General features: G+C 41.0%; 1 protein-coding gene across 3 annotated transcripts in view; it reads right to left on the reverse strand.

The window, feature by feature from the left end:
• The window catches only part of tmem117 (transmembrane protein 117), a 247,047-nt gene that overhangs the window by 37,304 nt on the left and 181,872 nt on the right, over positions 1–27,871 (reverse strand). For all 3 annotated transcript variants that reach the window (XM_078417298.1, XM_078417299.1, XM_078417300.1), the window contains exons 5-6: positions 19,329–19,426; positions 4,420–4,579 (exon numbers count right to left, since the gene is read on the reverse strand). In XM_078417298.1, coding sequence (XP_078273424.1) covers positions 4,420–4,579; positions 19,329–19,426 — 258 coding nt within the window. The remainder of the gene's footprint in view (positions 1–4,419; positions 4,580–19,328; positions 19,427–27,871) is intronic.

Genomic DNA, 27,871 nt, shown 5'->3' on the forward strand with positions numbered 1-27,871 from the left:
GCAGCTGAAAACTGGGACATAACCTCGCACAGAGGTTGTTGAGATTTTGGGGAGTGGGAGGATTTAGAGGGAAAGGAAGAAGGTATAGGCCATGAAGAAAGAGGTTATGTGGAGAGGTAGGCATTGAGATGAAGGTGGAGCAAGAGAATGGGAGAGACCAAGGGAGGGGAGGACTGAAGGTGGGAGGGTGGGTGAGCTGTTGCTGGAGTGGTCTGAGGAAATGGATGGGGCAGGATCATGCATCTGTATGTATGTGCGTATACAGTTATAATTCAATGTGGTGTGTGTGTGTGAGCGCGCACCAGATATTTGCACAGCTATGGGTTTCTGATCAACTGGGCCATAGGTTTGGAGATTTGTTCTATCAGGTCTGTGCAGTAGCTGGTGTGAAACATCCACCCCACATTAAAATAATCCACGCACAGGCAACTTCCACTGGACTGGAAGCAAGTCTTCCTCAAAGCTAAGTGATTGCCTACCAAAACATAACAACAATCTTTCACTTCCAGGCTTCTCACAAGATGTTTTGAGTGATACTTTCTGAGGTCTTTGGCATTCTGTTGAGCATGATCTTACTAGGAACCACAGGGGCACCTATGTACCATATCATTCTCACACATATTCAATTGATTTGATAACAGCTTTCCTCTTATCAGACTCTTGGTTCGCTTCCAACTCTTCAATCTTTTTTCCATTTATTGCTTTGTCAGCTCCAGGTCGGTTTCATATCAAATTAATGTTTATGTTATATGACAGAAGAGAACTGCAAAAGGCTTGCTGATCATGTCAGAAAAGGAGAAAATATGATCGTTTCCTGGGGATATGGAGCCTTTCTTTAACATGCTTGGCTTCGCAGAAATGGGTAACTCACCCAAGCATGCTAAATTATTTCCACCTACATAAAACCTCTGCATACATCATGTATTCTATATTACCTGTTCTCTTTTAATGTTCAGCACCTAAATTATTTAATTTATCACACATCTCAGAGGGAAAATAACTCAATTTCCAAATGACAGTCATTTCTGTTTGACCTGTTTTGTTTTATTTTGCATTTCCTCTTCCTCACGAAGTCATACTGCAAAGAAACGGGTCCTTCAGCCCGCCTGCCCCATGCCAGCCACCAAGTAGGTTGTTAGGTATGAAGTGGTTCGTGCACATTAGGATCAAGCTGTATCTGACATGAATGTGGCATTAAGAAGGCGAGGTGAGGACAGGCTTTCAGTCCTGGATGTTAAAAAAAATAAAGGTGGATTTTGCCGATGTGAACCCCTCATGAAAGGAATACAAAATGGAGAAAATTCACTTGCATCACAATGTAACTTTATGATTATATTTCAGATCTCCAGCATGCATGTTCTTTTAAACACACAAGCGAAATATGTGAAATAACCAAAGCATGTGGAATTCTCTGCCTCACTGTGGAATTCTCTGCCTCAGAAGGCAGTGGAGGCCAATTCTCTGGATGCTTTCAAGAGAGAGCTAGATAGAGCTGTTAAAGATAGCGGAGTCAAGGGGTAATGGGAGAAGGCAGGAACGGGGTACTGATTGTGAATGATCAGCCATGATCACATTGAATGGTAGTGCTGGCTCAAAGGGTCAAATGGCCTACTCCTGCACCTATTGTCTATTGTCTATTGTCTATAATAATAATCATTAAAAATTTTGATTGTATACAAATAAAGCCCAAGAAGTGGAAGCAAAAAGGGCACTGGAATCGGAGCTTTGTTTGGTTTAAGGAGTCCGTGCCAACCAACGATCACCCATACAATAATACTATCCAAGACACTGGGGACAATTTACTAAAGCCTATTAACCTACAAACTTACATGTCTTTGGAAAGTGGGAGGCAACCGGAGCACCAGAGAAAACCCATGTGGTCACAGGGAGACAATAGACAATAGGTGCAGGAGGAGGCCATTCGGCCTTTCGAGCCAGCACTGCCATTCAATGTGATCATGGCTGATCATTCACAATCAGTAACCCATTCCTGCCTTCTCTCCATACCCCCTGACTCCGCTATCTTTAAGAGCTCTATCTAGCTCTCTCTTGAAAGCATCCAGAGAATTGGCCTCCACTGCCTTCTGAGGCAGAGAATTCCACAGATTTACAACTCTCTGACTGAAAAAGTTTTTCCTCATCTCCATTCTAAATGGCCTACCCCTTATTCTTAAATTGTGGCCCCTGGTTCTGGACTCCCCCAACATTGGGAACATGTTTCCTGCCAGTCTGGGGAGAACGTACAAACTACGTGTAGACGGCACCCGAAGTCAGGATCGAAGCCGGGTCTCTGGCGCTGTAAGGTAGCAGCTCTACTGCATGCACCACTGGCCTGCCCTTGCACAAGTCATGAATAAAGTGGGGGGCATCACTGAATTAAGTTATGTAAGAGTTAAGAGGTTAATTAAAGTAGTAGACAGAGGACTGTTAATGAGACTCATTTACATAAACTACCAGACTTTACTGATAAAGTCCCATCAAAAATAATATTATCTAAAGTTTCCTAAATTTGAAGCTGCTGGAATTGAAAGTGAGTTATTTACCTAAATGTTATTCCACTTTTGAAATCGAGTTCCACTGAGTCCATGAAACTGAATCTTAAGGCTGAGTACAAGGTGTGCCACAACTTCAGGCACTTTTGATGGCACTGACTGGAAATGAATGTTTCAGCAAGGTTATTTAGTCATCGCTGTTTCTGCCAGCTTGCTATGCACAAATTCACTAACACATTTACTGTATTCCTCCAAAGACTGTACTTCACAAGGACTTCATAGATTGTAAAGTACTTCGGATGTTCTGAAGGGGACATGAAAGAGCTTATTACATATAAGCCTTTCTTTTTAATACTTTGTAAGCCTTTGCTATACATTATGAAAATTTGATAGCTTAGTGTTTACATTACTAGACTGGATTCGATCACTGAGACACAGGTTGGAATCGCACCATGGCCGTTGAAGAATTTAAATTCACCCATTAAAATACTGTAACTTTGAAAAAGAAAGTTTATAGAAGTATTATTGCTCATAATACTGCTAGACATTTGGAAAAAGCCCATCAGTTTCCCCAATGTATCAGAAGGAAAGAAACCTGCCGTTTTTTATCTGATTTAGACCATTTGTGATTTCCAATCCATCGATGTCTCTTAACTGTCTCCTGGAATGGCCAACACACACTGTATTACTGGCAAATTCTACATTCCATAAACAAGCCCAAAAATATCCACAAGTTGATTTCTAAAAGTATGGTGAAATCTGGATGTGAACTTTTATCCCTTCACGCCTGACAAGTTGAAGCTTAAAGGTAACATTTACTCTACTGGATATGGGCCTAATGCAGGGAGGTGAGACTAGCTGAAATGGAGCATCTTGGTTGGCATGGGCAAGTTGGGCCGAAGGGCCGGTTTCTGCGCTGCATGGCTCTTAATTCTATTAAAATAGCCTTGATAACATGTTTCCAGCTGCACTGTGAAAAGTAGAACAAATGCAGGCACCTTACAATATCTTACAAAATGGAACATCATGACTCCAGATAATATTCATACCTATTATAATCTAAATATCAAGTAAATACTCCAGTTAAACACAAAACATAGATAGTTCAGAGATGAAGCGCCAATGTTCATCATTTACTGAGAGCACGTGGGGAAATAATTAAAATAAATTCAAATTGAAAATTGGCTCAAAGGCTAGTGAGAAGAAAGCCTTGCCCCTAACTCTAAAACAAACTACAGAGGAAGGAATAACCTCATATTTTCCAATATTTACAACAACATTTTACAGGATTTTAAGACAAAGAATACTGCAAATTTAAGGTCAGCTCTGTAAACTGAAGCTTTTAGGATCTAATAAATGTTCTGAATGTCAGTTAGTTGCAATATTGACATGGGTGGTGGTTTATTCTTGTAACATCCACCTCTGAAGTAATTTAGAAGGAAAGATGTTTTATTTCATGGTAACTGCATGGATAATAGAACAAGTAATGGTAGGTGTCTCCCAGCCAGTCATTGTGGGCAAGTTTTCATTCTTTACTTTGTACGCTTATTACTGGTGGTAGTAATTCCTTTTAAATCCAAGCAAATGCATTAAAATTCTTGGAGAAATAGAAGTATTCTAAGAAAATATGAAAATACATCTCTCTGACACCCTTCATTAGCCAACCGTGCCCTGTTCATACACAAGCAATCAAATATGTAGACAAATGCCTTGTTCTTTATACACTGGTAGAAATGGGATAATAGAACTATGTCTAGAGTAAGTAATAATTTATATTGATGGTTACCTGGACATTGCAATATAATAATGTAGTTCAATTTAAAGGTCTAATTTTAAGGCTTTTGCTTTGCTTGGTAACTGAATCGTGCATAATACAACTGTAGAAAACAAATTCTAGGTTTCAGAGAGTTAAAAGATTTGTGAGTACCTGCATGACAATAAGGAGGTCAAAAACAAGGATAAACGAGGCCAAAAATGCTCGAGAGACCTCATCACTTGGCAAAAATCCCCGATTCAACTTGTCCCAGCTGATCCAATCAGTGGTGATGACAACCACAACGACACTTGTCAAGGTGATCAGGACCGACCTGTGAGTAGAAAAGAGGGAAACATTCTCATCTGCTGCTTAGAAAATGACAGAAGGAATGTGTCAAACTTTCCAGTAGTTCTCAACATTATTTTTGTGAATTTTTCACATATTGAAGATTTTATTTCTAAAAGTAGTAACCTTCTTCATATTCATTGGGCTTCGACACACATGTTATTATAAGGAGGACCACATTCAATTTTGCAAGAAACCTTTTGGGAACATATTTATTTTGGCCTGTGCAATACATGCGTCAACTGCACACTATCAGCACAATGCCCTAAAACATACAAACTTTATGATGCCATCTTTCATATGGAAGAAGCTCTTCAGTTGTTTTGAATTGATTGATTGGAAGGTGCAGCATATAAACATGCCTTTGGTCCCCAAGAGAATCTGCTTCAATGACTAAGGTGAATTTGGATGCTGCTTCATCTAGGAGATGGGAATAGACACCTTTCATTTCAAAAGGACAGTGGTCATCATCTGTGGCAATTGTCTGGACCAAGGATTGTTCTTGTAAATCTTCCACCTGCCCAGTCCAATCTCATTTTTGCTCCCAAAGCAAGAAGACCTTACCTACAACATTGAAGACATAAGAACTATCTGTTAAACTTCCAAGTTTTGCTTCATTAGTGGTTCACATAAGACCAGATTACTGGGCAGCCTGTTGCCATCTTGTTAAGGTCTGATCCAATATTCAACCTGGATATTTCAACATGAATGCATGGTGCAATGTTTCTTTCCCCAAAATACATTTTATTTATTAAAAAATTGCTATACAATTTGGGACATTACATTGACCCTGGAGCAAACATATACTTGATTCCAATATTTACCATAAGTCAATGTGTCAATGATGTTTCATTCTTCAACATTCCTTCAGTAAAAAGCTGAGGAGGTTATTATACAGGACCCCATTCCTTGGCATCCAGATCAGGATGATCTTATACAGCGTTATATACCCACACTGCAAAACCTTCAGTCTTTCGCTTAGCACGTACTCCTGCACCTTGCAATGTGCTAGTCTGCAGCATTTACTTGCCCTGGAAGACCAATACATTTCAGGCAAAGTTGAATTGCTAATCTTTCAGCAGCAGTCATTGTACGCCTCAATGTTCAGTCCATAGAGCACTGAGACTTGTTTTAAATAACTGTTCAAGATGAACCTGGACAGGTTCAAACCTTTGTTCCAAACCTTTGTTACAAAGGAACAGAACAAAAGTATGATCAGCAGTACGAAATACTCAACCACAGCAAAAACATGAAGTATCAGAATACAATGAAGTATCAGAATACAATTTACCGATGGGCACTCTGGAGGAGCCAGTTTCTTTTCTTTTAGAGATGGTTTTTCCATGATTATGAAATCATATCAAACATGGAAGCTTTACACTGCACCACAAAATTTCTAACAATCATCTTTTCATCGAAACAACACATCTGCTTAGTTGGACAAATAGCCTATCCAACTGATCTGCGACACTTGCAGCATTAACAGTTGTTAAGTGAGAAGGATTGATTGCACACAAAGTCCATCAAACTTAGCAAAATGTGGCTGCCATTCAAGAAGCACGTAATGTGTAAACAAATTACTGAGGATATTGAACAACAAATATAATGGGCATGTATTGAGTGTTCTGTCCAACATACAAACTGCAGTTTCTAAACTTTGTGACATTTATTCCATATTGTGAGCAGTTGCTCTATGGTACTACACAAAGAATGACATAGATTTGTTTCACAGTATTAATCCATTAAAATGGTAATATGTGCATACATATATATATATATATATACCACACACAGCACAAACCACTGCATTGCAGAAGAAATGACGTTACAGCACACTAATCAACCTGCTTCCTCAGGGAGCCATGATCAGAGAAAGTGGGGGTAGAAACCTGGCACGGAGTAATCCAGTTCATCCTCATTAAAAAATATATTAGGTTCATTAACTGCAAAATTAATTTCTATTGCGCCTGTTTGGGCACGGATGCCAAACCAGAGTACATATTTCAGCAGCAAGAAAGACCTTTCCCTTGCAATGATGTTTAAAGGGAATGTCAACTAATTGCAGGTGATTTGCTGATTTCTTCTGACTCTTGCTGTGACTCCACAGGGCCTTCCAGAGTTCAAGTTTGTTAAGGATTACAGGTGGCACAGTGGCGCCGCGGGAGAGTTGCTGCCTTACAGAGCTTGCAGCGCCGGAGACCTGGGTTTGATCCTGCCTACGGGTGCTGTCTGCACGGAGTTTGTACATTGTCCCCATGACCGCATGGGTTTTCTCCAAGATCTTCGGTTTCCTCACACACTCCAAACTTTTGCAGGTCTATAGGTTAATTGGCTTGGGTTTGGTATAAGTGTAAATTGTTCTGAGTGTGTGTAGGCTTGTATTAATGTGCGAGAATCACTGGTTGATGCAGACTCGGTGGGCTGAAGGGCCTGTTGCCGCGCTGTATCTCTAAACTAAACTAAACTAAACCTAAAGGAAGTAATGAAGTAGCTGTTGAAGGACTTGATTTCAAGGAGTCTGCACAATCCTATTGCCCCCAGATATTAGATGGTATAGATTGTCACCAACTACCTTCATGCCACTTTGCTGTAGTGGCATGTGAACTTAGGGACAGGATGTGAACTTAGATGGATATTGGTGCCCTCACTGTCCATTTGGTCTATGACTATGAACACCATATTTTGCAGGTCAGTGTCAAATAACTTGGCAGTAACTCCATCATGCCTCGGGGAAGGGTCTCGACCTGAGATGTCATCTGTCCTTTTCTCTCCACAGATGCTGCCTGACCCGCTGAATCCCTCCATAGGTTTTTGCTCAATGAACCGAGTGGCTACTGTGCAACAAGGCCAAGGTGCTGATGATATGTCATTGGTGTGTGACGCAAGCACACAAGTGCAATTTGCACGAGTAATCAAATACCTATTTACACTGGTAGAAATGGGATAATAGAACCAATGTGGAAAAGTCAGGGAACATGAAATGCAGACCATTAATGTACATTAATGTAATCATATCATATCATATCATATATATACAGCGCGGAAACAGCCTTTTCGGCCCACCAAGTCCACGCCGCCAAGCGATCCCCGCACATTTACACTATCCTACACCCACTAGGGACAATTTTACATTTACCCAGCCAATTAACCTACAAACCTGTACGTCTTTGGAGTGTGGGAGGAAACCGAAGATCTCGGAGAAAACCCACGCAGGTCACGGGGAGAACGTACAAACTCCTTACAGTGCAGCACCCGTAGTCAGGATCGAACCTGAGTCTCCGGCGCTGCATTCGCTGTAAAGCAGCAACTCTACCGCTGCGCTACCGTGCCGCCCTTTGACTGTGGGGGCTATTCAGGAGGAACACTGCATGTCTTAGTCTCATGATACTTTCCATATGCTATGCAAGCTCACCATGAAGGAGGGTCATACGTTGCCACAGTCTACAAAGTGAGTAGCTGTGGAGTTGGAGGAGAAGAACTAGGCGAGGAGAAGATGCATGGAAGAAATAACATAGGCAGCCTCTCTTCAGATACTGCCAGAGATCATCTCATCTAGCTAGTCTAATAGCAATAAACACACTAATTCCCTGTTCACTAAAAAGACTTGCATCTTAGCCTTTCCTCCACAATTTCACAAAAGCCATCAAGGCATTCACTTCCATCACTGAACGATGGCATGAAGGCTGAAGAATAACTGAGTTGCCGAGCCACATTTTAATCTGAAATCTAGATTTGGATATTAAGGGAGTCAGGGAATGCAGGAGGGCAGAAATGAGGTTATACTGTTTTTATTTACTTGAGCACTGTTTTTAACATATAATCCACCCTTCACCCACCCTCCAATGTGCTTGCTGACCTCCACTTGTTCCTGTCTTTAACAACAGCTCAGTTTTAACGTCCACTGCTTTGTTGTCCATTTTTCCAATCTGAATTGCTTACTCCCAACATTTTTTACCTCTTCCCACAAGTATCTGCAATCTCCAGTTTTGGGGGAGAGAGGGGGAGAGAGGGGGAGAGAGAGAGAGAGAGAGAGAGAGAGAGAGAGAGAGAGAGTAGAGAGAGAGAGAGAGAGGGGGAGAGAGGAGAGATGAGAGAGAGAGAGAGAGGAGAGAGAGAGAGTAGAGGAGAGAGAGAGAAGAGAGAGAGAGAGAGAGAGAGAGAGAGAGAGAGAGAGGAGGAGGAGGGAGGGGAGGGAGGAGGGAGGGAGGGAGGGAGGGAGGGAGGGAGGGAGAGAGAGAGAGAGAGAGAGAGAGAGAGAGAGAGAGAGATGAGAGAGAGAGAGAGAGAGAGAGAGAGAGAGAGAGAGAGAGAGAGAGAGAGAGAGAGAGGACGGAGAGAGAGAGAGAGAGAGAAGAAAGTGAGAGAGAGAGAGAGAGAGAGAGAAAGTGAGAGACATTAATAAAGAAAGAGAGAGATGGACTGTAATGTGTAAAGAGAGCATAGAGACAGAGAATTTGCATGTGAAAGGGAGAATGCACTTGAGAGAGCACCTGGGAGAAGATTGCGTGCAATAGAGGTAGGTGGAACACAAGAGAGAAGGGGTGTGTGAGAGAAAAAGAGGTGGCACATGTGAGAGAGAGGGGAGAAAGCGGCACAGGAGAATGCAGAGAGTGTGCATGTGTGAAAGAAAGTGAATGAGAAAAAGCAGGAGAAAGAGAGAAGGGGAGACAATATCCAAGAGGGAGAGATTGCACTACCCTACAATAATTCCATTTTATTCTCCCTGCATTCTCAACAGATCTTCTCCAGATTCTACTACTCAATTATACAGTAGGACAATTTACTGTAGACAATTAGTACCAATTCACACATCTTTGGGATCTGGCTGGAAACCAGAGTGCTCGGGGGAAAGTTACACAGTCAAGCAAGAATGTGCAAACACTGTACAGACGGCACGTGAGGTCAGGGTTGAATCTAAGTCGCAGGAGCTTGAGGCAGCAGCTCTACCATCTGCACCATTATACCATTTGTGAGGAAGAGAAGGGGGTTGGGGTTGGGGGTGTGAGGGGGAGAGAGAGAAAGAGAATGTGAGAGTGACACAGAGGGAGAGGGAGAGGAGAGGGAGGGAGAGGAGAGGGAGAGGAGAGAGAGAGAGAGAGAGAGAGAGAGAGAGAGGAGAGAGAGAGAGAGAGAAGAGAGAGAGGAGAGAGAGAGAGAGAGAGAGAGAGAGAGAGAGTACAAAAAGAGAGAGAGGATGCAAGATAGAGCACGAGGTGACTGATTGGATAGATGGATGATTATGTATGTATTTCATAAATTAAGGTCCCAATTGTGAGTAAAGTAAAATATTTGTAAAATAAGAAAAGCATAGTTCTAGGGTCAAATTATGTTAATCTCGCATTTGTAGAAATAAACTAAAAGTGTAAATATCCAACATCACTGGACATAAAATTCTGCTTATCTTCCTTAAGCCACAACAACCCAACTGTCCTTCGAGCTCTCTTCACGTGATGGGAAAACATTCAATTTTTTGACCAGCTTTTTGAGGTCAAGATTATTGCCTACCTTGGTTAAATCACTACACTCATGAGGTATGAATCTTTTGTGAATTCTTGATGGTTAATGATAAAGAATAATAAAAGTCATGATTTATGACCATAGATGAAAAATAATTTCCACCAGAAATAAATTTCCTGGCTGAGCAATTACAGAATTTTATTCAACAGAGTCAGAGCTCCTCCAAATAATTTGTCACTTGTTGTCCAACCCAATTGCTCTTACTTCATACATGTACAGTTACACACATTGGTTCCAGAAATAACCCAGATTTCACATACTTCTTATGCATTCAAATTATATAAACATGAAATTATTTAATTGGTTCAATTTGAACCTTTATCTATTTTGTTGCATGGCTTTGAATCTGAGAAATATTCAAATTATTTGCTTTTTCATTGACGATATTTAAGAATTAATTATTATCTGCAGCATTTTACATTGTAGAATGCACCTTGGATATTTCATAATTTCTCAATTAACCCTTCAATAATTGGTGCACACTTTCATTAAACGTATTTTTTAGTTTAAAGCTTACCAAACCGAAAACAATGACAGCCCACTGAAGTGTCTTCAACTGTCCGATTCCCCCAAAGTATCACTGTCAACTCAGCTGCAGCCTCATCAGTTCACAAACCTGACCAGGCTCTTTTTAAACTAAAAGATTAGAACCACATCATTAGGTGGAATAAAATGAATGCCCGAATTGATGGGAACAATAACCTTAAAGAAAATAGATTGCCTTGTATTTTGCTGACTAACATTTGCTGACTAACAGCAACATAATTTGCAGGTGGGGCTTGAATAATAAATCTCCTTTAGCCATCATGCACAAAGCCATTTTACTTCAATAACACAAGAGCAAAAAACCTAAAAATTGCTTACTTTGTTATGCAAACACCTAAAACCATACATTCTTTAAAAATATGAAAGCAATCTGCATTCATCAATGTTTAATGGCTGTGGTAGCTAGTAAATGAGAACAAAGAGTCACCTGAAGTGGAGTATGGGCACTATTTTTATTGAATCCTAAGACTTCCAAGCTGATGGAACATGTTAGGACTCAGTGGAGTTCACAGCTTTTCTTTGGTACAATTGCCCAACTGCACCAAAGCAAAACTATGTTCTCCACTGCTGTTGTCTGATAGATTCAGCCAATGATTTGTTGGCTCATATTATATTTGTGACCACGTCTGATGCTTTCCTTCTCAGCATGCACAATGTATTTCAACATAATTCCACGTAACATTTCCCACTGACAAGTGCAATTATGTTTTTAGGTCCTTGGTTTACTAAATGTAATTTTTTCTCCATCAGTCAAGTAAAAACCTACAGAATCCTGTGTAATGCAAGGCAAGAAGTACAAAGAAATAAATTAAACGGAATATTGAAGCTGCAGGAACCTCCACATGAATTTCACTGCAAACACTCATCATAAATATTTAATCCCTCCCTCGAGACAATGCACGATTTTGGAGTCATTCCAAGCATTAATTCCGTTCTATTAGACAGCTTGCAGAATGCTCATTCAGTAACTTAAAATGATTGAATCCATAAATGTCTTCATCCTTAAGCGAACGTGAACACTAATCAAGGATGTGCTTAAGTTAAAACAAGCTTCATGTTTTCAACAACAAGAAAGCACGCAATGGGTCTGAACTCATTAGTTGCTATGGATCTTTTTGCTGTAATTACAGTGCAGTTTCTGATCGCAGGAAGATATGTGCGCACTGGCAATGTTTCCCAAGGGGTGCTTAATGTATATAAGCCAAAGTAAATCAATGGAGACCAGTGCAGACTTAAGATGCCTATAAAAAATAGACATTTATGGGGCATTTTCCCTTGGGAGGCACCAATCTCATTTAACCTTCACGAAGGTGATATTAGAGATCTCTGGGTGGTTATTGGGCAAGATTTCCCTGCAGTATGAGATGCTGCAGTTGTAATGGGTGTGATGAATTGGGTTTAAAGCAGCTTTGACAGTTTATTGTTTATAACACTTAATTGAACCATAAACTATATTAACAAAGAAAGCAGGAAGTAGTGACATGGTAGTCTAACAGGTTGAAACTCCGATATTCTGTGACAGAGTGCTGATTCAGATGTTCATGCCTAAACCATCAACAACATATTTGAGTGACTGGGATTAGCCATCAGGAAAAAAAACCCTGTGTGGGGAACTCTATGAAAATCACATAAATTATTGAATTGAATTGAATTGGATAAATCTTATTAGCCAAGTATGTAAACATACAAGGAATTTACCTTGGTGCTTTGCTCGCAGGTAACAACACGATATACAGTAAACAATTAAGAATAAAACATTATAATTTAAACATGTGAAGAATGAAATAATATACCAGAGCAAAATGAGGCTACAGGCTTTTGGTTGTTGAGTAGAGCTACTGCTCATGGAAAAAAGCTGTTTTTATGTCTGGCTGTGGTGGCTTTGACAGTCCGGAATTGCCTTCCAGAGGGAAGTGCTTCAAAGAGCATGTGGCCAGGGTGGGAGGGGTCAGAGATGATCTTACCCGCTGCTTCCTGGCCCTTGCAGTGTACAGTTTGTCAATGAGGGGAAGGTTGCAGCCAACAACCTTCTCGGCTGATCGAACATTTATGGAGCATTTTGCTGCAGCCGCCAGATGTCATGCTTGGTGGCTGAGCAGACCATGATGGAGAAGGTGAGGACAGACTCTATGATGGAAGTATAAAACTGGACCATCATTGCCTGTGGCAGATTGTGTTTTTTTCAGCAGCCGCAGGAAGTACATCCTCTGTTGGGCCTTTTTGACTGTGGAGTCGATGGTGACCTCCTATTTAAGGTCCCTGGAGATGATGGTTCCAAGGAACTTAAATGACTCCACAGATGTGACTGTGGTGTCGTAGATGGTGAGTGGGGGGAGGGGAGGGGGAGCTCTCCTAAAGTCTAAAATATTAAATTTTCTTTTGCTGGATTCTTTATGAAGGCTAAATATGATCTATGCTCTTTGCCTCATCTTTACCTAATTTAAACCTCTGGTGAAACTGCCCCTGAATTTACTTCACTTTTTTTTGTTTCCAAACAGAATGCAAAGGGAACTGAATAAATAGCCTTTCTTATCAAGGAACTGGTTAGTGAACCTGCCAATTAGCCAGCTACCATTGCCTCTCTGTTGCTGCACGTCAAATAATTTGGCACAAACAAACCACTGCTGAAGTAACTAGAACAACAAATCCTCCACACACAGTCTCCAATCATTATGGGTTATATATTCAATGCCTGTTCATTGATTGTGCCTCCAAGAAAGCTCATTAACATCTGTTTCTCTTCAGCAATGTTGCATCTCATTGCAAGATATATTTCAAAACTTCATTAATTCAAGTTAGTTTAAAACAATACTTCAATAAATATTACATTCAAACCCCGCTCAGAGAGAAAAGGTTAAAAAAAATTGAATTGCAAAGCAAATCTCTCGTCTGAAGAAATTGGCATTTGCAATATCTAAAGTGAACATCTGCTGAAATCACGTTGGACAGCACAGGGGTGTAATGTGTAATGCTGCTGTCCCACACCGCTTCACTGAGTTGGATTTGATGCCAACCTCCTGTGTTTCACTGTGGAGTTTGCACATTCTCCAGTTGGGTTTCCCTAGGTGTTCCCGCACCATCCCACACCCCAAAGGCATGATGTTTCACGGATTAATAACCCACTGTAAATTACCAGTGGTGCAGGTGAATGGTCAGAGAGTTGAGGGGAGGGGACATGATGGGTAAGGATGAGAGAAAAGGTTTAAGTGAACTAAATGAGGGAATGGGATGAATGGGTTTGCTGTGAGATCTGGCACAGATTCCATGGACCAAAATACTGGCTTCTACGGCATAAAGAAATATTGAGATACATGATGTAGGAGGAATATCCACCAGCTTATCCAGAGATCAAATTCCAATAATGATCTTGAACCAGATCATCTCCAGGATCCGCCGTGTGAAACTGTTTTACTTCTTTACTGTTTTACTGATCGAGAGTGATCAGCCATGATCGCATTGAATGGCGGTGCTGGCTCAAAGGGCTGAATGGCCTACTCCTGCACCTATTGTCTATTGTCTATTCAGCATATGGTCACTGTTGCTCAGAAGTCAAAATGACAAGTCTGTACACAAAAATATTTTAAAAGTGCTTGGAAAGAAATGACAAGGTGGCTAATTAGGGTTTTTTTTCTTTTTAAAGATTGAACCATAACCTTAAGGGGAAAAAATTGCATATATAGATCGCTTTCTGTGATCTTAAGATATCCTAAAGCATTTAATAATCAATTAAGTTGTTTTATAGTTACTGTTGCTGCAAAGTATTAGTGTAATAACTAGACCAAGTGGACCTGTTGGACCCAAATCTCTCCTGCATTGGTGCAGCACCCTCTCCTCCCCCCCTCCTCTCCCCCTCCCCCTCCCCTCTCCCCCTCCCCTCTCTCCCCTCCCCCCTCCCACCCTCCTCCCCTCCCTCCCTCCTCCCCCTCCCTCCACCCCAATACCCTCCCCCTCCCCTTCCCCTCCCCTTCCCCTCCCCCCACTCCATCCCCCTCAACCCCCCTTATCCTCCCTCCTCCCCCCTTCCCTCCCTCTCCCCCTCCCCCTCCCTCCCTCCCTAGCAGATAGATTTAAACTTTAAAATGTGAATAACTTAAAAATATATAACACCGATTTCAATGAAACTTCTTCCATTAGCACCAAAGGGACGACGGTGAGTAAGGTGGGCCTAAAATTGTTGCGCTATCGTGTACCGTTTTGGCAGTAGTTCAGGAACAAACTAACAAACAAACGAGAGTTTTAGTATACGGCAAAATGATCTGTTTTAATTAATGGTCAAAGTTGTTGTGATATTCTTCAGAATAGTGGAATATCCTATACTCCTAGAAGGCCTTGATTTAAAGTATTAACCAAAAGGTAGTATTTGACAGAGCAGCATTCTTTCAGTACACTCTCAAGAGACAGCTGGTATTATGTGTGCAGATTAATTGGAAAACTGCAAAAATCACCTGCTATGGTAACCATACCTCCACAGTATTGTAATGAGGGCATCAAAGGCACATACGATTAATAACAAAGAATAATTAACAAAAGTGGCGAGAGAAAAAAAGAGTTCAGCCATCTATAGGAATGAACATTTGTACATACATCAGACTTTTGAATATAATATTACGAGACCTTGTTCATATGTAAAGGTGTTCATGGATGGGGATGGCCTGTAATATTACATTAATAAACATTACTGTAATAAACATTACATGCATGGCAGAAAATTGTTAAGGAAGTCAATAGGAGAGTGATGCCTTATAATGGAATGAATACTGTGAGACAATTAACAGTGCAGGATAGGCAACTGACACACTTAAATGGTGCATCTCATCCCATCCACTAAACGCTACTTTCTCAAATCTATTCCTGAGCTCAAGACTGCTGATTTACAAGCCTAATAATGTAACCTCTACTCTATGCTATCTCACTAGATCAATGTGTTTTTAATGTTTGGCAAAGATTTAGAGAGATATGGGATGAACGCGAGCAAATGGGAGTAGCTTAGATGGGGCATCTTGGTCAGTATGTACAAGTTGGGCTGAAGGGCAAACTAATTATTTGGAATAGCTTTCTCATTTTGTTCTAATCTTTGGCCTGGATACTTATTAACCTACAATATCATGAAGTCATTTGTTCCAAACAAGCAAAAACTCTGCAAAAATATTTGATTCATCAACTTTAGTACATGGTAAGCACGCAAAGCTGTAGCATATGTATGCTGCAATATACTCCACTTTTGGAATTAGAAATCATTAAATGAGTTTCCAAAGCATTCAAAGTGCATTCACCACCACGTTACATGATTGCATAGGATGGGAGTTGAATCTCTGTACCGTCCAAGATCGCTGTAATTCAATTTTTTCAATGTCTACCACATGGGAGTTTATTGAACAATTTAGTGCAACACATTGGCACAGCTGGTAGAGCTGTTGCCTCACAGTTCCAGAGACCCAGGTTCAGTCCCCTTTGACAATTTTCAATGTTAAATATGCACGTTCTCCCTGCATCCTCCAGATGTTATGGTTTCCTCCCAAATTCTAATAATGTGCTGCATAGTAGGTTAGTTGGTTACTGTAAACTGCACTTAGTATAGGTGGGTGGTAGAATCTGGGGGGGGGGGGGGAGTTAATGGCAATGTGTGCAGAATAAAATGAGATCAGTGTAAATAGGTGCTTGTTGGTTGACATGGCCTTGGTGGGCTGAAGGGGCCTGTTTCCATGCTATATCCATGCTAAGATCCATTTACAGAGCATCCTCATTTACCTACCCTGATACCTTGCCAAGAAACATTGCTTTTCAATGTAAAGGAAGCAAGCTTCTGTTTGTTTAAGACCTGGCATCAGAAATTGAAGGCACCTAACAGTCTACGTCCCCTACTAAAAACAGAAAGTAAACTCTAATTGGCTTCACAGCATAATTGGACATCATCTGCCAAAGAACTAGCAGAAATATGACCATGAGGCACGATTCATCCAATTCACCTGTAAAAGTCTGAACTCCAGGTCCAGAATAGTGTAAATCTGCCACTATTTATTACTAGTGTATTTAAGACCCCACCTACATTGTGATCATTGCATATGATATCAGGGCTTTACTGCTCTGGGCCAGATCATACAACCGGCTCCCATGGTTTTATTCTCCATCTTGTTCATACATCAAAGTTTCTGTTCTCTATCTTAGATATTCTTGCTGATTTATAGCTTTGCCACTTCTGGATTTCGCTATTTGTTCCCCATATCTACAGAAGGCACTGCAAACAAATCCCTGAATTGGAGTAATAAACTGTTGTGTAACAAGAGAAAATAAAATAGTAATTAATGAGTTAAAACACCCCACAGACATGAATTAATTGCATCATTTTATGTTTTTTACAAATGTATAAACATTTTTTTATGTAGTTTAAGTTGTTTCCTTCAGAAACAAATCAACTAAATGGCATTTGTAAATTGATGCAATTAAAATATTATTTTTCCATAATATTGTCGGTGTTCTCTGCAATTCCTTTGAAATGTGTTGAAGTTAAAGCCGTAATTTAGGTGGCCCATAGGTATATTTTATAATAATAATAATAATAATGCATTACATTTATATAGCGCTTTTCAAACGCTCAAAGACGCTTTACAGGGGTTTCTAGAACATAGCGAAGTGAATAAATAGATAAATAAGTAAACGAACAGAGAAAGGAGGCAGAAGGTGAGGTGACCTTCAGTGGTTGAAGGCAGTGCTGAAGAGCACTGAAGAAGAATATATTATTCATTTCATATCCATGATCATATGCATTCAGCTGTACATACGTATCAAAATGATTAAGGAGTAGTCAACGTTATGTCGTTCTGGAGTCAAGGGAAGCACTGGAGGCTTCTTGTAATCACTCTGAGGATGAGGATTTAGCCACTAAGGACCTACTAAAATCGCCCAGAGCATGCCGATATGCATGGTGACAGAGTGCGTAATCGTTAGTGCTGACCAGGAATCGCTCCTGACATTAATTGCGGTCTGTATAAAGTTTTTTCCCACATCTCATGCGCAATAGGTTAATTGGCTACTGCAAATAACCCGTATGTCCTGGGTGGTGGCAGAAAATCAGAGTGGAGTTGATAGCATGCCAGGGAAATAAGTCACAGGGAAATTATTGGGGGAACAGGATTGTTGTGATTACACTGAGAGCTGGCGTAAACTCAACATCCTAAATAGCCTCTTTCCCTGTCTCTTTTTTACACAATGGCACCAGATAGAAGTGATATTTTTCAGGCAGTATGCATGAGACCATATGTAAACTCATGTTTTGAACTCATGTTTCTGCAGGGTAGCATGACTTGGCAACAAGGCATCACTTTCAGATGAGCTTAATGCCTTTCTTTGAAGTTTAAAAAGATTTGGGATGTCGCCGAATACACTAACAAACTTCAACAGATGTGCTGTAGAAAGTATAATGACTGGTGGCATCATGGCCCGGTACAGAAACTCCAACACAGAGTGGTGGACTCAGCCTGGTCCATCACAGACACAGCACTCACCACCACCTTAAGGCCATCTGTCATCATGAATCACCACCATCTGAGCCATGCTCTCTTCGCACAGCTACCTGCGGACAGGAGGTACAGATCCCTATGTCCCCCGTGACCAGGTCAGGAACAGCTACTTTCTTACAAACAATTGATTTTTGAACCAACCCTAACCCTAATTCAGTTAAGGAACATGCCTTGCATGACCCTTGACTTTTCTAATTGTGTTTTTTTGCATTAATATATTTTTTTATTGTATAGTATTTTCTCTTTCACTGTCTTGTATAGTGTATGTATAATTTATTTTAACGTATTTGTCCGAGCCCAGGTGCCTGTGATGCTGCAAGCAAGATTTTCATTGAATCGAAACCTCACTGCAAAAGGCAATAAACTCGACTTGATTTAATAATAATGCAATTTCTATTATCCAGTTTCTCATTGAAGATATAAGTTAAGTTCTAAAACAGATGTATAATCCTGGCCATCATATGCAATTTGCCTACAGCATTATATAGGTTTCTTGAAGACTTGATAACTGCTGACTTCCACCTTCCCTATGCGATAAGCTATAAGACTGGAAATCAGACCCTCAAAAGGTTTTTCCACTCCTGCAATAAAGAGCTTCTCCATCTTCCAAAGAATTATTAATTTGTGTGCTTCTCTTGCTTGTCATGTAGAGTTATAAGATCAAATAATCTCACAAGTAGAGCCTACTGCACTTACTGCAAAGTAAAACCGTGCGGTTGGAATCGATTCTCCGAGATCAAAAACAGCTTAGCATTAAAGTTAATTTTAGTACTTGGTTATTAAGGTCAAGTTCTTCCTGGAGTACAATAAGAATCAGCAAATCAATGTGTCAGCTAAGTTTTCATGATGGTAAAAGCAAATTCCATTTCACTATAAAGCGTGTTTGAGAAATCTATAATGGTACAATAATTTAATACTTGCAACTTTAGAATAATGATTTATTGCAGAATATCTAATTAGTATAAGTTCTGTTGGAATTTATAATCGCATTAGCATTGCAAACATTGCAAGCTGTGTAACAACAGCTCAACTAGATTGAAATGAATACACCAATAGGTCTTAAATTGGATCACCAGAGGAAATATCTTTATATTGAGTCATAAAAAGGAATTATAAATAACAACTGTCTGATTGGCTATGAAAGTTCATACATACCAGAACAAGACTATCCTGTTATATCCCTTTCTCCAGAAGGCTCGAACAGTCTTGCCCCAGGCTGGATAGGCATCATCCTGGAGCATCATATCTGTGACCTTCATTGAAAACAATGGAAGTAAATGTTATAACATTGCACATTATTTCTTCTATTTAACCTGCTACCATTTTCCTTGTAAGTCACAGATTCGTACACTTTTGTACAACCATTTCAGAATACTATATGCAGCCACTTGGCCCTTCATCCGTGCGGTTCCTTGGAGAGAAATCCCACTGTAACTACACCAATCCTTCAGCTGCAAATGAAAACTGGAACGACCAGTATCTCGGCCAGGTCACAAAACTGCCAGGTTCCGACATCCTGTTGAATATTCCAGGAAGATGTGTGTGGGAGGACTCCACTTCAGTCCCATTCCAAGCTGTCATGCCAAGGGAGCACAGTGATAGAGAATGCCAAAATTATTTGATAAAGAGATAGATTTTGAGGAGTGAGCTACAGGAGATGAAAGAGCTGTAAGGGTTCAGGGTGTGATTTCCAGAGTGATGGATCTGAGAGAATAAATGAGCAGTCGATAGTTATGCAAGCAAAGTGAGAATCAGCTTCAAACAAAACACAAAGAGAGTGGGTTTCAATCAGCAGAAAGTTCTGGTTGGATGTGGAGAAGGTGTTGAGAGAGAAGCACCAGATCACAGAGATGGTAAAAGGGAAAGTTCTTGGGGATTTACAGGGATGGCAGTGGTTTATGTGGAGATTTTAAAACAAGGCGAAGTATTTGGAATTGGAGATGTTGCAACATCAGGACCCAAGTAGGTCAGCAAAGACAGGTTTTGCATCTCTCTTGACTTTTATTCCCATTGAATTACCACAGAGTGTTCTTCACTTGTGATTTTCAAAGCAATAGCCAAGTTGCAAGGAATTAGTCAAGAAAGTGGATCAATTAGTATCCATTTCTCATAGAGAAGGTTAACACAAAAACAATTTTATCTGGCTTAGTTGTAGGAAGGAATTGCAAATGCTGGTTTAAACCGAAGGTATACACAAAATGCTGGAGTAACAGTGAGACAGGCAGCATCTCTGGACAGAAGGAATGGGTGATGGTTTGGGTTGAGACCCTTCTTCAGACTGAATCAGGGGAGAGGGAGATACAGAGATAAATAAGTGTAAGGTGTGAAATGAGACAAATGAGATGGAGATCTAGGAAAATTAGTTAGATTTGCTGGTGTTCATATCTTTCAAATGTTTCCTCCTCAAGAAACTGGCCCAAGCACTTCTATGTGCAAACTTATCTTACTGTATTTGACATTACCCAGTTTCATTTAGAGAGTCAAAAGTTGTACAGCATAGAAAAAGGTCCTATGTCCCAACAGGCCAATGTTGACCAAGTTGGTTAACTGAGCTCATCTAATTCTCCTGTATTTGGCCCATGTCCCTCTAAACCTTTCCTAACCTGTTCAAATGTATTTTAGATTGTTTAATTGTACCTGCCTCCACAGCTTTCTCTGGTAGTTCATTCCATATACCCACATCAATTTGTGTGAAAATGTTCCCTCTCTGGCCTCTTCCAAATTGTTTCCTTCTCACCATAAACAATACATAGTCTAGTTTTACAAAATGCTGGAGTAACTCAGTGGGTCAGGCAGCATCTCTGGAGAGAAGGAATGGGTGACTACACAACTGGTCTAGTTTTAGATTACCATCCCCTGGGAAAAAGACCATGACCATCTACCTTATCTATGCCCCTCTTGAATTTTACATACCTCTACAAGGTGTCCTCTCAGCCTTCTGCGCTTCATGGAAAAATGTTCCAGCCTATCCAGCCTCTCCTTATAATTCAAGCCCACCAGTCCTGATAACATCCTGGTGAATCTTTTCCTGACCCTTTCCAGTTCAATGACATCCTTCAGAATACTCCAATTGTGATCTCAACAACTTGTACAGTTGTATAGTGATGTCCCAACTCCTGTACTCAATGTCCTGACTGATAAAGGCAAGCAGGCCAAATGCTTTCTTCGTTACCCTATCTACCTGTCTCCACTTTCACGGAACAATGTGTTGGTACCACTTTGTCTCTCTAGTCCTCAACACTCTTCAAGGTCCTACCATTTACCATGTAAGTCCCACCATGATGTAAGGTACCAAGTGCAACCCTCCACACTGTTCAAGTTAAATTCTAACAGCTATTCTTGGCCCACTTTCCTCATTGATCTAGTTCCCATTGTAATCTCAGATAACACTGTTCACTGCCTACTACAATATCAGTTTTGGTGTTATTTGTACCTGATGAAATCAGATATTGCACACAATGCTTCCTTCTGTGCTGGGATAAAGGTGAGTGATGGGGTGCATTTGATGAACAATTATAACAACACTCTGAGCACATTGTGGCAGATTTGGCCATAGGATATCAAATTAAGGGCCTTGGGGACTGTGACATTAATGACTTGCACACGGCATCTATCAGCCTCAGTTTTCAATGCTCAGGACAGGGAAACCTCATCAGTGGTCACCTCCTCACTGAACACATTTCTGCACAAATTACAACTGAGCGACAAGCTGCAATCACTTGGCCCTTGATAAGCCTGTACTTGTAATGCTATGGAACGCCTTGCAGAATGAACACGCGCGCGCGTGCGCGCGCACACACACGCACACACACACAAAGAATTACTGGCTAACATCCCAATATCTTTCCTTTACGCAGCTGTTCTGTGCCTGCCGTGGAGAAAGTTATTTTAATGGTTGACTGTGATTAACGTGCAATAGTATTGGGAAGTGACCTTTGTCATTTGTTGGATAGTCACAATAAAAATTAAGAGCACACTGCAGTACAGTTGACCATGAGATATCAAATAAAGGGCCTAGACTGTGACATTAATGTCTCTCACATGGCATTTACCAACCTCAGTTTTCAATGCTCATGACCAGGGAAACTATCCAAAATGAAGGTAGACACAAAATCCTGGAGTAACTCAGCGGGTCAGGCAACATCTCAGGAGAGAAGGAATGGGTGACGTTTTAGGTTGAGACCTTTCTTCAGAATGATGTCAGGGGAGGGGTGGGACAAAGATAGAATCAGTCCCGCCCCCTCCCTGACATCAGTCTGTAGAAGGGTCTCGACCCCAAACGTTGTAAGGGGTTAAACATTCGACATTTCGCCATATGGGTTTTATTGCAGGGGTGTAAAAAAGGTGTAAAAGCTCCAGCTCGATTATGTTGCCAGGACATCCTGTTGTCAACAATGAGGCTAAGTGCATCCTTTGATGGTTGACCATCCTTTGATATGGGTAACTGGCTTTATGGCTTTTGATGGTTGACCATCCTTTGATATGGGTAACTGGCTTTAAGGCTTTGATGCTTAACCATCCTTTGATGGTTAAGGGGAACATTTGGTCATATCGACTGTTCTTTGGTCCTGGGAATACCGAGGACATGTAGGTCACACAGGACACGGAGGACATGGGGGTCCTGAAGGGCACATAAAGATTTATAGGACATTGTAAAACTTGCCATCTAAGGTAGCAACAGGAAATGTACTGGCACATGTATTTTGGGTATAAATATGTGTAATTGTTAGCATTCGGGGAGAGAGACTACACTAGCTTCCTGAGTGTTTCTAAACGCTCCGGTTTCTAGACTCTCTCCCACCTGGGTGAGTAGAATAAAGAGGTTATACGAATTCGGTTGTCTGACTATTCTGTTCATAGGGCACGAACTACAACAACGACACCCATTCCTTCTCTCCCGAGATGCTGCCTGACCCGCTGAGTTACTCCAGCATTTTGTGTCCACCTTCGATTTAAACCAGCATCTGCAGTTTTTTTTCCTAAACTACTCCAAAGACGTACAGGTATGTAGGTTAATTGGCTGGGTAAATGTAAAAAAATTGTCCCTAGTGGGTGTAGGATAGTGTTAATGTGCGGGGATCGCTGGGCGGCGCGGACTTGGAGGGCCGAAAAGGCCTGTTTCCGGCTGTATATATATGATATGATATGATATGATGATATCCAAGACATCACATATCCATGTTCTACATGAGATTCTGACCCGCTGGATCTCGCTACCTGACCCACTGAGTTACTCCAGCACCTTGTGTCCATCATCAGTGGTCACCACATCACTGTGAGCTCTCCAATTCCTTCTAACAGGAGAGAAAAAGGTGAACACTGAAGGGCCGACCAATGATACACAAAATGTGCAGCAGAAATGGATATTAACAGAGATTTATCTAAGCTAAATTTTCAGTAACTCGGTTAGAATCTTTAATCCCCAGGGAAGAACACTCTGCAACGTCTCAATTTAAATAAAAGTCATGATTGAAAGATAACCCACCTGTGCTGACCTATTTTATCCCCATGGTACTGCATGCAAACTTCCACCAGTCTGTTTCCAGAGTGTTTTTGTTTGAGCTCATAAATCCTTGCTAGGGTTCAAATGCAGCATTAATGTGATATGAAACACATGATTAGTGTAATGTAATAAAACCATTAAAAAAAAAAAGTATTTCCAATGGATTACCTGTGATTTTGGCAGCACTCAGGGCATGCATTGTTTTATGCGGTAGGAAAAGGGTAGATTTCCAAGAGGAGGTAGATGGAAATGATGAGCCTCAATGGGAGAAAGGCAAAGCTCGCAGGACCTCACATCTGGTATGAGGCATGGTAGCTGAGACTCCAATCAATGATGCTTTGAAAGTAAAGCCATGGTAGAATTGCTGGTTATTGATGTGCACAGAGATACCAGGTCAGTATAACACCTCACACTTGTCAGAGTTACATTTCATTTGCCATTCCATGGTCCACTTTCCCAACTGATATAGATTTTGTTGTGAAATCTAGGTATCCTTGCACTCTGTCCATATACCATCAATTTTGGTATCACCAACAAATTTATCATTAAGGTTAACTACATTGTCATCTAAATTAATAACAAACAACAGTGAATCCAGCACTGCACTGACCCCTGCAACATAACACAGACCTCCAAGCAGATAAATAAAATAAACTCCATGAAACTATACTTCGTCGCCTTCCTCAAAGCCAATTTTGAAAGCAATTGATTTACTCACCTTGGATTCCATTTGATCTAACCTTCCAGACTAGCCTACCATGTAGGATGACAATGTCCTCTGTCCTGCCCTGACTAATCCTCTTGGTGACTTCTTCAAAAAACTCAACCAGATTCAAGAAACAAACATTCCGTGCACAAAGCCATGTGCACGGAATTTTTGTTTCTTGAATCTGGTTGAGTTTTTTGAAGAAGTCACCAAGAGGATTAGTTTCTTGAATTTTTGTTTCTTGAATCTCCAATCACTCCCTACCTACCCAAATGAAGGTAGGTCCTGTCCCTGAGAATCTGCTCCAACAACTTTGCCACCGCTAATGTTGACATCAGGCTCATCAACCTGTAGTTCCCTGGCTTGCCCTTGCTGCCCTTACTTAAATAATGCACAACATTAGCCACTTTCCATTCCCCTAAGCCAATCCTCAACCTGAGATAATCTACCGTACATGTTAAACCCCTAGCAATGAAATAAATCCAACTGCTCTCTCTCTTTGCCATGCGCTTGCGGGTCGTGTCTACTAATCCTACTCTTTCTGAATACAGAATTTGTCTCTAATTCTCATCTGCTTTCTGCCCTGGGACTCTCTCCCACCTCGCACCCCGCAAGTCTTGTTTGAACCCATATGTGTAGCACTAGCAAACCTGCCCACCAGGATATTGGTCCCACTCCAGTTCAGGTGCAACCCGTCCCTCTTATACAGGTCACCTCTGCCCCAGAAAAGATCCCAATGATCCAAAAACCTCAATCCCTGACACATGCACCAGCTTCTCGGCCACATATTCATCTGGCCGATCCTTCGATTCTATCCCTTATGTGGCACTGGAATTATTCCAGAGATTACCACCGTTGAGGTACTGCTTTTCAACCTCTTTCCCTATATTCACTTTGCAGGACCTCATCCCTTTTCCCACCTATGTCAATGGTACAGATGTGCACAAAGACATCTGGCTAATAACCCTCTCCCACGAGAATTGTCCTGCTGCCGCTCCCAGACATCCTCAACCCTGGCACCAGAGAGGCAAGACGCCTTCCTGGAGTCCTAATTAAGGCCGCAGAATCTCCTGCCTGTCACTATAACTATTGAGTCTCCTATCATTATAGCTATGTCTGACTTAACCCTGTTCCCCTTCCCCTCTCCCCACCATGCCTCAGAGCCAGGCCTGTGACTGCATTGCATTATTTTATGGCAAGCATGTTGCACTATTCATCTGATATTCGCCTTGTTTAGAACAATGAGCTGATTTGTCAAGTAAATGTCTGCATGGAATTTTAACACCTCTGCTGACACTGGTGAACAGATTATTTCACAACAAAAGGAACTGTAACATGCTGTTTACAACAAATTAATGCATGTATTACAAAGCCCATTTGAGTTAGCGTGAGTAAAAACAATATTTTGAAGGTATTTTCTAATAGCTTGCTTCAAAAATAGACAATAATGAGTTATTCTAAGAAGACGCAGAGAATGGTTCCCGATTCCTAAACTGGAGGTGTATGCTGTGTCATTTTCCAATAAGTCTTTAATGAGAATGTGCATTATTGAACTGGCATTCATGAGCAGCAGCCCTTCAGATAAGATGGCACTTGCCAGCTCCAAGCAGACTCATGGTGTCAGGCAGCAGTTTCTTTTCCTCAGACTGCTTGGAGCTTTTGGTTTTTAGTTGTAACATTAGATCAATGTTAGGCCACTCACAGCCAAAGAGAAAATCTCAAAGTGGGTGAATTTAATAACAGAAAAGGCCAATTAACATTTACATGTTTTAAATAATTGATTCATACCTCACGTTTCTCGAGAATAAATTAGATTAGCTGAAGCTAAGAATAACTGTTGAAGACATATTCATATAAAATATATCATAAAACCAGATGCCCGATCATTCATATGAAAAATTAAAATTGCAAGATCGACCTCTGGGATTGGTGCATGAACTGTATGGCTATAATCTAAATACTTGAGTCTTTTTACTTGTTTAGTTGGCATTTTGATTCCTCCTTTTAATGAATAGTCAACTGATGTATGCACTTTTCCTCAGGGCAAGATGTTTTTTATACCAGGTCAGGTTATTAAACATCAGCTGTTTCTTAGATATAAGATAGGGCTGAGGGTAGCCTTGATCTCAATATATTTTCGGTAAATATAGCATCTTTCCAGAGAGAGTTCAGCAGTCACAAAGATCAATAAGAATATGGAGAAGCTCTAAGAGGATAAGACTTGAGTTAGCTAAATTCCAATGTAAGTCGTTTTATAAAGTAGTGCAGAATATTAAAACCATTCTCTTAAAATAGTTGGGTATAAGAAAGAAAAACATACATCCTTTCCCTTTCAGGACATCGAAAATAATTGTATGGCCAACAAAGTACGGTACTTTGTAGTGTAGTCAGAGTCATAATCATGGAATTAGAGCCATACAGCATGGAAACAGGCCTTGTGGGTCGTAGAGTCAAAGAGCAAGAGGAATCACAGAGGAGGAGCAGTAAGAGAGGATGTTGCAGAACTCTCATTGGAGAGAGAAGGAGAACTTCTTCAAAGTAGATATACCCAGTCTGAAGAAGGGTCTCAACCCAAAACGTCACCAATTCCGTTTCTCCAGAGATGCCGTCTGACCCGCTAAGTTACTCCAGCTTTTTGTGTCTATCTGTGGAAACAGGCCCTTTGGCTCACCAAGTCTCCACTGACCTATCAAGCATCTTTTTTTCCTAGAGTGATCTAGAAACATAGAAACATAGAAAATAGGTGCAGGAGTAGGCCATTCGGCCCTTCGAGCCTGCACCGCCATTCAATATGATCATGGCTGATCATCCAGCTCAGTAACCTGTACCTGCCTTCTCTCCATACCCCCTGATCCCTTTAGCCACAAGGGCCACATCTAACTCCCTCTTAAATATAGCCAATGAACTGGCCTCAACTACCTTCTGTGGCAGAGAATTCCACAGACTCACCACTCTCTGTGTGAAGAAATGTTTTCTCATCTCGGTCCTAAAAGACTTCCCCTTATCCTTAAGCTGTGACCCCTGGTTCTGGACTTCCCCAACATCGGGAACAATCTTCCCGCATCTAATTTTATTCTCCACATATTCCCCACAAACACTCCTAGATCGTACCGCTCACCTACACACTAGGTGTAATTTACAGTGACCTATTAACCAACCTGTGTGCCTTTGGGATCTGGAGTAAACGCGAGCACTCCGAGGAAAATATGTAGTCACGGGGAGAATGTGCACATTCTTCTTTGACAGCACCAGAGATTAGGATTAAATCTAGGCCATTGGTGCTGAGGCAGAGACAAGATTCTGGTGCTATTCAGTCTGTATCTTGCGAGTCATCTCACCCATCTATATAACTAAAACTCTTGTTTGTTTGTTTGTTTGTTTGTTCCTGAACTACAGCCAAAATGGTACACGATAGCATGACAATTTTAGGCCCACCTTACTCACCGTCATCCCTTTGGTGCTAATGGAAGAAATTTCATTGAAATCAAT

This window comes from Rhinoraja longicauda, chromosome 20 (genome assembly GCF_053455715.1).
Source record: "Rhinoraja longicauda isolate Sanriku21f chromosome 20, sRhiLon1.1, whole genome shotgun sequence".
Taxonomy (NCBI): domain Eukaryota; kingdom Metazoa; phylum Chordata; class Chondrichthyes; order Rajiformes; family Arhynchobatidae; genus Rhinoraja; species Rhinoraja longicauda.